This window comes from Alligator sinensis, unplaced genomic scaffold, assembly GCF_000455745.1.
Source record: "Alligator sinensis unplaced genomic scaffold, ASM45574v1 scaffold561_1, whole genome shotgun sequence".
Taxonomy (NCBI): Eukaryota; Metazoa; Chordata; order Crocodylia; family Alligatoridae; genus Alligator; species Alligator sinensis.
This window is the reverse complement of record NW_005842165.1, coordinates 1,042,041-1,052,205: the sequence shown is the minus strand read 5'-3', so window position 1 is coordinate 1,052,205 and position 10,165 is coordinate 1,042,041. Positions and strand designations below refer to the sequence as shown.

Below are 10,165 nucleotides of genomic sequence, written 5' to 3'. Positions count from 1 at the left end.
TCAGCAGGAGCTGAATCAACATCCCAAATGAGTTGAGCTTGAACTAAAACTGATCAAAAAATTGGTGGGAATAGTTTTCCACAGGCAAGTGCAGCTTCATGGGCACTGAAACATTTCATGAGATCCTGTTGGTACCGAGGAAATTTTCAATAGGAAAATGTCAAATGGCATCTTTCCTGACTTTCTTATTTCTCTTGAATAATGTGGGAACATTTTGCTTTCATGAGGGGAAAGTGTTTTGCTTAGGCACTATTGCTTCATTTAGTTTTGACTTTTGTGTAAAACGATGAAGTGCAGTGTTACCCTCACATCTGTTATCCCGAGTATTGTTTCTATTTTATTTAATGTAATATGCTATGCTGTTTTGACAGAGTCTAAAGGAAATAGTTTTGCCTTCATGCAAGGGGCTCATTCAATGGGTATTGAAACCAAACATAGGCAAACAGCAGGTATTTTTCATAATTTCTGTGCTGGAACAAATGTCTGTGTGTGGATTTTGTGTTGCAGTTTTACACCCAAACCAATTCCAAAATGGTGGTATTTCCTTCAGGATAATAATTCAGTCTCCTGAGTTAATCTGGTATGAATTCCACATGGAAAGCTCCCAAAGATCAGAAAGGAACAGACAGTGTAGAGGTTAGCTTGCCTCTGTCGTAGGGGGCATGGTCCTCTTCCTTGGATCTCTTGAGTGTATTTGAATTCACTAACTATGTTCTGTCATTGCAGTGTCAGGACAGGACAGTGCTTTGGCTGTGCCAAGTTAAAGGGTGTTTTTAATGTTTTGGACATTAAGTCTGATAGTTGTATGAGAAGGTTGTTCCCAGAGTGTTTAAGAATAGATTAGACCAACACTTGCCTAGGATGGTTAGGCTGGGATGATCCTGCCTTGAGCAGGGGATTGGACTAGATGAAATCCTGCAGTCCCTTCAAGCCCTACCTGTCTATGATGCTGTGATTCAGGCACTGCATAATTCCCCTTGGGTCGTCCACCAAACCCACATTCTCTGGCTCAAAACTTTTAAATCCACCTTCATCCTGACAACTTTTCTCACTCTTTCTTTATCTGAGCAGTCAAATGTGTCTGTATTTGGGTGTCTTAAGATTCTGGGGGGTTGTAGCTGTCAGCTTGGGCTGAAGGGAAAGCATTTGTGAATCCAAATACCGATTGTCCTATTTGCAGTGCTGTTTCATACTGGTGCCTCAGATTTCAAGATACAGACCTGCACTTCTGAGAGTTGATAGAGTTACATGTTAGCATCTGGAGCCGAGGCAGCTAAGAAGGCAGCAGATACTTAAATGAAATGAAGGTGCAATTTCTGGGTGCCACAGGGAGAGTGGCTGTTTGTCTGGGAGCTGGGGAGGTTTTATGGCGATAATATTTTCTCTTAACGAGATGAAGGGTTGGCCAAGGGAAAAAGAGAAGCTGACTGGCTTTTTTACTCTCTCTCCCTCTCTCTCTGATGCAGATTAAAATCAGCCTTGAAAGGTTAGAGACGGAAGATGAATTTAAAGTGATTACAATCACCTTTTAGGAAAACAACTTGATCAAATATTAATGTAATGGAAAGTATGAATGACTTAAGACTGTTCTCCCCTCAGGGAGTGCAATACCAAAGGATTTAATTTTTCTTGGCATTTCAAGCTGTATATTGAAGCCAGGGCACGTTTGTGTGAAGAGCAGGGATAGGAGGCGTTCTAGGAAATGGGGTAGGTACATGGGTTCTGGGAGAAGCTCCTGGCTATTCCACCCCATGGCTTTTCCTAGCAGGAACCTCTGTAAGGAATGAAGCAGACACACTGGCTGTGGGAAATTCCTGGATACTTATTTGTACAGACCCCAGCAGAGGAGGTAGGGACAGGACTGCTGGCTGTGGGGCATTCAGAGTAACTGCACTCCTAGCTTTCTCCAGGAGGTGCTTTGGGCATTGATGTGCTAGCAGGCAGACTGGCTATGTGGAGCTTGCTTCCATCTCAGCCTCAGCCTCTCTCAACAGGACTGGCTGGCTTTAAGGGAGGCTTCATGGTACTCCTCTCCCAGCCTCTCCTGCCTGAATGCAAACTCAGGAAACAAAGGACTATTTTTGCTGACCTCTTCCTACTATACACCACAAAGACACCCCTGCCTCCCCGCCTCTGCCTCCCAGCAGGGTGAGAGCATGGTGGGACTAGCTGATAGTAAACTATGGCCTGCAATATGGCAGGCATGAGTGAATGCTGAGAGCAGACACTTGACTCTGACATTTTTCCTGCTTTTCTTCATTATTTATTTATAAGAGTGAAACCGGCCGTGTAAAACATCCCTGGATCAATGGGGCATTCTCAATAAATGTTACACAATGAGAAATCAATGGCTCGCAAGCTGCAGCCTGCCTCGACTTAAGCTATTAATTATTCCTCTCCTAACGGGACACTGCCATGTTCGACTCATACATATGATCTTTAACTATATATGAACGTACATGTATAGATCTACACATCTTCCTGACTCCCATTCTAAGCTAGGCCTTAAATGATTAATACTGGACGATAGTGACCAGCTGCCCATTTAAATCCTCTGAGGCTGGCTTTTCTCTCAGGCTGTGTCATGAAGAGTTGTTTTCACTTCTGCTTCTAGTCCATTTCCCTGTACTAAAGCACAAATCCAGCATTTTAGTGTGGGATGCCACCTGTGCCTCCCATCAGTCTGAGAGCCCCATTACTGCCAAGGGAGGACAGACTCCTCACAGCTTCAGAGCCTGACCCTGCCATGAGTGACTGAGCTCCATATTCTGCACTACACATGAGGCTGGACATGTCAGGGCTGGTCTGTGGGTGGCAGTGATTGATAAGGAGGCTGTTCCATCTGAAAGGTGGCAGGGTGACTTTTGATCTAGCTAGCACCGTGGCTAACACCATCCTCCTGGCTCTCTGCTACATGAGTCCAGTACCATGCTCAACTCTCTCAATGCTCTGGTGTGGGAAGCAATTGTAGAATCATAGAAAAATAGGACTAGAAGGGACCTCAGGAGACCATCTAGTTCAGGCCCCTGCTCAAGTCAGGATCATCCCTGACTAAATCATCCCAGCCAAGTGTCTGTCTAACCTGCTTTTGAAAGGTTCCAAGCATGGAGATCCCACAGTGTCTGTAGGTAGCCTGTTCCAATGTTTGACCACCCTCATAGTCAGAAAGTTCCTCCTAGTCTCCCACCTCAATTTCCCCTGGTGCAATTTGAGACCATTGCTCCTAGTCCTGTTCCCTGTGGCTACAGAAAATAGTGCATCTCCATCCTATTATAACCACCCTTCAGGTATGTGAAAACTGTTAGCAAATGCCCCTGAGTCTTCTCTTCTCCAGATTAAATAATCCCAGTTCAGTCAGTGCTGACAGTGATAGTCAAAGCAAACAGCTCCTAAATAGAGTCCATGCTGGAGACACCTGAAATAGAGGGACTATGCGTTACTTCCCATTCATGCTGGGACATGGCAGCAGAGCTGTTCAGGATCTTGCTCCATCTCCTGAGTTTGAGCCACTCCCAACTGACACAGCTGTAAGTAGGTCTGGGGTGTAAAAGGCAGCTAGACAGAATGCCAACCACATTGCTGGCTAGAGAACCTAGCCTGCCTTAGCCACACCAGCTTGATGCATCATTTGGCTCCAGTAGAGCTTCCATGTTGAGTTGATCTTCCATCTGAGCCACTGCAGTCATTTGCAGAGCAGTCAGAACTGGCACATCTGCAGAGGGGACGGTGCGGTGCCCAGGGCAGCCAGGAGGAGAAAGAACCTGGAGGGAGAAACTTTCTGTGTGCTGCTCTGGCCTCAGATTTCATCAGCTGCTGCACCTGGCAGTGCAGGTCCTGTCTTTGGCAGGTCAGAGCAAATCAAAGCAGGGGGCGGGCATTGAGCAAGGGAGTATTTCATGTGGAAGGCAGGCAGTGCTGGCAGCTCTGGGAGAAGCCGCAGGGGCTGGGGGGAATGATCGGGGAGCTGGGGAATTGAACCAGGAGCTGGGGGGAAGCCCCTGTTCGTTCTTTCAGACCCCAATCATTCCCCCAGCTCCCCAATCATTCTCCCCAGTTCCCATGGCTCATCCCAGGGCTGCTGGCTCAAGTCTCTGCTCTGCCTGCCCCCCTGCTGGGGCGAGGTAGGCAGTGCTGGCAGCCCCAGGAGGAGCTGCAGAGGCTGGGGGGAATGATCAGGGAGCTGGGGGATCAAAGCAGGAGCTGGGAGGAAGCCTCTGTTTGTTCCCCCAGCCCCAGTTCAATCCCCCAGTTCCCAATCTTTCCCCAAGCTCCCCTATCATTCCCCCCAGCCCCCACGGCTTCTCTCTGGGCTGCCAGCACTGCCTGACTTGCTCTAGCTGCGGGGGCAGCCTGGGGAGCAGCTGGACAAGCCGCAGCTTGAGCCAGCAGTCCCGGGAGAAGCCTCTGGGGCTGGGAGGAATGATTAGGAGCTGGGGGGAATGATCGGGGAGCTGGGGAATCAAACAGCGAATGGGAATCCCAAAGGTATCCTCCCTCCTTTGGTTATTGGGGAATAGGCCCAATCCAAAGAGCACTAAAGTCCACAAGGATTTTTCCCCAAAGGATTATCTAGTCTGAGCTCATGTACAGAGCAAACCAAACCTAGCACCATGATATTGAAAGATGCTTCAGATTGAAACCTGACTGTCTGAGTTCCAGAGGCAGCCACTTTACTGCAGCTTGTCTGTGCGGGTATTGACAGTGCTTCCAAGAAGAATAGGCTGGTGGTCTCGCCATGGGGGGAACAATCAGCTAGATTGTGTAATGTTCCTGGAACAAGCCCACTCAGCCTTAGCTGGGCCATCACTGCATCTTGTGAGCTTAGAGTGGTCAACAGCCCCATCCCAGGGAGAACTGAGCAGCCACTACAAGGAATTAAAGGGCGGGGGGCAGAGACACTATTTAAAACATTGATGTTCTGATGCCGTTCCCAGAAAGGCAAGGGGCTCTAAACCCTGACTCCATGCAGGCTGACTGGAAAGGTCCACTGGCTCTGGCCTGGAAAGGTCCACTGGGCACAAACATATGGCCATTAGATAGGAGAAAATTCTCCAGCATGGAATTTCCCTTCCCTGCCTCCTCTGTTGGAGGTTTCCACATGGGTGGAACGGGTGCCAGTCATTGGGGCTGATTCCGATAGCCGAAGCTTGATCACTCTGGATCAACCCCAGAGCACCCCATTGTGCTCTGTAATGGCAACTCAGCAATGAATTCAGTCCCTACCCCAATTTGCTGCCTTGTGTTCTGCAGCTGCCATTCTGTTATTTCCAGTAATATAAATTTAGACCCCGTTCTCCCATCCAAGCAAGCTCCAGTTCAGAGCTGCCTCTGCAGCATGGTTCCCTGTCACTTTTGAATGGGTTGGAGCAGAGTGAGATGCTTGAGATTTGGATATAGATTCTGAACCCTCAAATGTGTTCAAGGTGTGTGGGGATTCAGAGCCAGGTCTTAGATGCAGCTTTGAGTAGAGAGAGATGCTTTCAATGTGGTTCAGTAGGGTTGTTCGGCCCACTGGGAAGTTCATGTCATTCAGGCCTGACCGTCAGATCTATCTCTTTACTAATCTATCTATTCATCCATCCATCACCTCACTTCAGTGGTATATGAGGCTAATCCTGGCTTCCTTTCCCCAGCAATGCCTCATGGCCAGTGCCCAATTGAAAGCATCTCCCTTCTGTCTCCTCCCAGGGATGGAGACTCCTCCAACGAGATCATGCAGCTGGACTTTGAGATGGAGAACTTCACCAGCCAGTCAGTGACACGACGCATCATGTGGCACATTGACTATCGGGGACGGAATCCTCCGCCTGACCTGGAGAAGGTGGTGACAGAGCTGACGGTCATCCAGAGGGACATCCGAGCCATTGTGCCTCTGGCCATGGTGAGTGACCTCCTCATGGCAAGGCTCTTTGGCCAACTCAGCCCACTGCATTGTCTGTGCACAGCAATGCACACCATGCATTCGCTCACTACATAACTGCATACCCACCACCCCCATTCACACAGCTCCATTCAGACACTCTGTATTCACTTCACACATGCAAACACACGACACGACAAAATGTACATCTGCCCACCCACCTTACAATAGCATACCTCCCCAATGCCCACTCGCACAGCTTCACACCCACCCCACAACTACACACAAGCACAGCCCAACCTTACAACTTGCCATGCAGATATGCCCATGCACACAGCTCCACACACTCCCCAGCTGCAGGGCACCCATTCTTCAGTGAAAGTGGTCCTCACCTTCTACATGGCTTTGAGAATTTGGCCCCATTATTTGAGGGGGAAACTGAGGTACAGATAGCAATGTGACTTACCCAAAATCACATGCAAGAAGATCAGTGGCAGAGCTGGGAGTAGCCCCCAGGAGCCCTGATTCTCAGTTCTCTTATTTAGCCCCTAGAGCACATCCCTTCCTAGAGCCAAGATGGAACCCAGGCATTCTAGCAGACCATGGACTCTCCTAGTATAGAACCCAGTAGCCCTGATGCCCAGCACCCCAGCCCAGAAAGATCATCAGGGATCATCAAAGGATCAGTAAGGATGATGCAGCTCCAAGGAGCGATATGCTCATGGGAGTGCAGGAACAATCCAGCCAGGTGTGCAGCACAGGGCTCATCTGGGACCTGGGAGAACAGTGTTTACTCCCCTCCCGCCTGCCCCTTGCCCAGCTGCACCAGCCACTGGGACAGCTGGGGGCACATGAAGGGGATCCATTCCCTGTCAGGACAGTTGTACCCCCAGCCCAGAGTTGGTGATCTCTGCAGAGAACACTGAAGTCTATGCTCCTCTTTGCTGCTACCTTAGACATCTCTGCACATGTCCTGCTGGGAAGGCTACCCTGAACCAGCCCTGACTACAAAGACCATATTGGACCAGTAGACTTTAATGAGCAGCTTGGAGAACTTAACACCCAGCTACCACCTCCCCTGTGAGAGTAGCATGCACAGAACACCCACTGCACTGCAGAGACACTCCCTGGCACAGCTGGGGGAACGTGTGTAACACTTTTTAAGACAGGAAATTACATTGCATAGCAGGTTGGTGTGGCAGGGCACTGTTGGTGCCTGCCACTTTAAGGGCTGAGACAAGCAGCCAGCGGCTGCTTGATTGCGGTGGCCATAAACAGAGCAGAGTGGGCTAGAGGCTCAGAAGCCTGACTTAAAACACCCTCAACTGGTCAGTGCTGGGGCTAGGACCAGAAGGGTCAAAAGGGCCAGGGGCCCACCGCGAGGGATGCCCAGAGCCAAGGGCCTGGGGTTCCAACTGGCCTTGGAGGTGAGGCCAAGGTCTGTGTGGCCAAAGGTCCTGGGGGGGCCACACCTGAGACGGGGAAGAGTTCAGGGAGCTAGGCAGCCCAGAATGAGGGTGGAGTAGGCCACCTGATTGGAGGGATCCAGTTGGGGTTGGGATTGGAGGATTCTGGGGCCCAGTGTGGGGCTGGTGATGTTAAGAACTGTGGATGCCATCTGCGAGGCTTGAGCTAGGGTGTAGGGGAGGAACGGAGCTGCAGATAGCACCCCCTGGCATCGGGACAAGAATGGGCAGCCTCCCACCTAATTAACACCATAATTATATATCATCAAGTCATGGCAGGCGAGGAGGTGGGCGGTTGGCCCAGAAACAGGTGGGTGGGCCATTGGTAGACCGGCCCTGAGAAAGCCCCCTGTTACAGTTGTCCTCAGGGATAAGGAACTGAAGGGGTAACTTGAGTTTAGTTCCCAGTCTGCTGCTGGTTCCAAGGGATAAGTCACTCAGGGCCTTTTCTCCCCAGGTCTAGAATGGGAAGAGCACGCTAGTATATACTAGATCTGGGTGGGTAGATTTTCCTATCCCATGAAGATTCTTGAAATTGCAAAAATGTTCTTCTTTTACATCAAAGAAACTAAGATTGTTTAGAGCCTGTCACCAAAAAAACAACCAGAAAGAGAGGCAGCCCCCTACCACCAGAATAGCCAGGGGGTCAGGACAGCTGTCTGGGTGTTAAAAGCCAAGGTTTAAGTCCTTTTTCTGTCAATCCTCCCATGTTCCAGATAAATGTGACCCCGTCTGTTGAGTGCTACTGTCACAAGCAGGGGGCTGGACTAGATGACCTCCTGAGGTTTCTTCCAGCCCTGCTTTCCTATGATTCTACAAGTGCCCCAGGCTTTGTTGGAATGGGGCTTTTTCCTTCTCTAGTGTTGTCCAGAAATTCTGGATTGGGGCTGAGAACCTTTTCCTAACCAAAAATTGGTCTGAAACTTTTAGTCCCATGAAAATTTTCCCTTTTAAGAAACTGGTACATTTTGGTGAGAAACCATTTCAGTAAGAAATTTCCAGCAGTCCCATTTCTGTGGATTGGTCATGCCTGCATATGTACAGCACATAGCACGGGGCTGGGGGGTGTGTGGAGGAGTCAAACATAAGCTGGGGTCTCCAGATGACCTCAAAGCAGGAGCATAGGGGTGCATCCGGGTGCCTGGGTCACAGGGGCAGCAGGGATTGCACGGCTGCTGGCATCTTTTCTTATACCCCTCCCCACTCCTCCTCTCATGTCAGCAACCTGGGCTGTTGCCCTGTTCACCCTAGTGACCTGCCTCTTAGGTTGCAAATGAAGGTTTCTGCGTTGCCTGAATTCCATGACTGCTACAGTCCCCACCCAGAGACAGATTAATCCAAGGGGTGGGGAGGGGGATTTGGTGCTCAGTGATCTTTGGTACATTAAGGGGGGTTCCTGGAGCATGGAGTAGCAGACACAAAAATTTGAAGCTGTCCTGCCACATGGTAATCTGCCTCTAGGGCAAGTGCAAGAAAGAGCCAAGCATCTTTCCATCACAGACAGTCACGTCACCCACTCCCAGGCCAGGAGATTAGATTTCCTGACATTTCTCTGCCATTTCATTTACTTGAAAGGTTATCTGTGCTGGCTTGCCGACATCACTTAGCCCCAGATACTAAGCAGCCAATTTAATTTCTGTATTGGATTTCCATGTTTGCATAATTAACTGTTTTGCAATTAGGCTTGCCCTCCATAAAGAGAGGTCTTCTTTGAAGTTTTGAATAGATGATAACTCCCCAAGGGGTTAGAAGTTAGGGGCAGCTCTTTCTTAGCTCACTGAGGCACTGTGAACAGTCAAGATTTGTGTTTGAGGAATTAGGTCCCCCTCCCTTTGCTGAGCATGCTGCTGGACATCAGGGACTGGGCTGGCACTGAGAGCAAAGTGCTCCTTATTGGGATTCCCGCCATGCTTCTTTCAGCACAGCACCCCCTAACCACAGCAGTTGTGCTGACTACAAGGAAAGAGCACACATGTAATTAAGTGCATGCTCAGGGCATGACAGCCCTGCCACTGCATTGCGTGAAGCATGGTATGCCTGCTCATTCTGCACCCTGAAGTAGAAGCAGCATGTCTGAGAGTTTTTTGCAGTGTGCCCAGCACTGCTTTCAAGTTGCTACATTGCATCCAATGGGGTATAATACCATGGGGTACATGAGCCTGGCTTTATGGCCACATCTCTTATTGCAGCCAAGAGGCAATGTAGACAAGCCCACATTGTGCACACATGCACTGCACGCATGCACATAAGGACTGGGCACACACATTTCATGTATGTGCAGTACGTCCAAATAGAACGCACATGCACATCACACCCATGCACATACATATAGTCCACATATGCTGCACACATACAAATACTGTGTACATATACACAACACATACATGCACCCACGCTCTGGACAGATGACGCTCAGGCATGCAAACTACTGTATGCTTGCTTGCAGACACACTACAAACTGCACACCCATGCAGACTACCTTAGCTTTGCTTATGCATGGACACCATTCTTATGCACATCGTATTGCATCCATACCCATACACACTGCATTGCACACTCACTGAGCAAACACTTACATGCACACAGTTAGAGTCCATGCAAGACATTCTGATAGCTGTGTGCTGTGTCATGTAGTAGGGCTGTGCGAAGCTTCAGTAGCTGATTCAATTCGGAGGAGATTTGGCCCAATTCAGCAGCTGAATCTCTGAAACCGAATCGAATCAGGAGACCCATTAATCTCTCCAAATCGAATCATAGATTCATAGATTCATAGATGTTAGGGTCGGAAGGGACCTCAATAGATCATCGAGTCCGACCCCCTGCATAAGCAGGAAAGAGT

The 10,165-nt window shown here is 49.4% G+C and overlaps 1 protein-coding gene across 3 annotated transcripts in view; it reads left to right on the top strand.

Annotated features, from left to right (window-relative positions):
- TMEM132E (transmembrane protein 132E) overlaps nt 1-10,165 on the top strand; it is a 227,371-nt gene that overhangs the window by 183,405 nt on the left and 33,801 nt on the right. For all 3 annotated transcript variants that reach the window (XM_006025749.2, XM_006025748.2, XM_014520869.2), the window contains exon 4: nt 5,689-5,881. In XM_006025749.2, the coding sequence (XP_006025811.2) occupies nt 5,689-5,881 (193 nt within the window). The remainder of the gene's footprint in view (nt 1-5,688; nt 5,882-10,165) is intronic.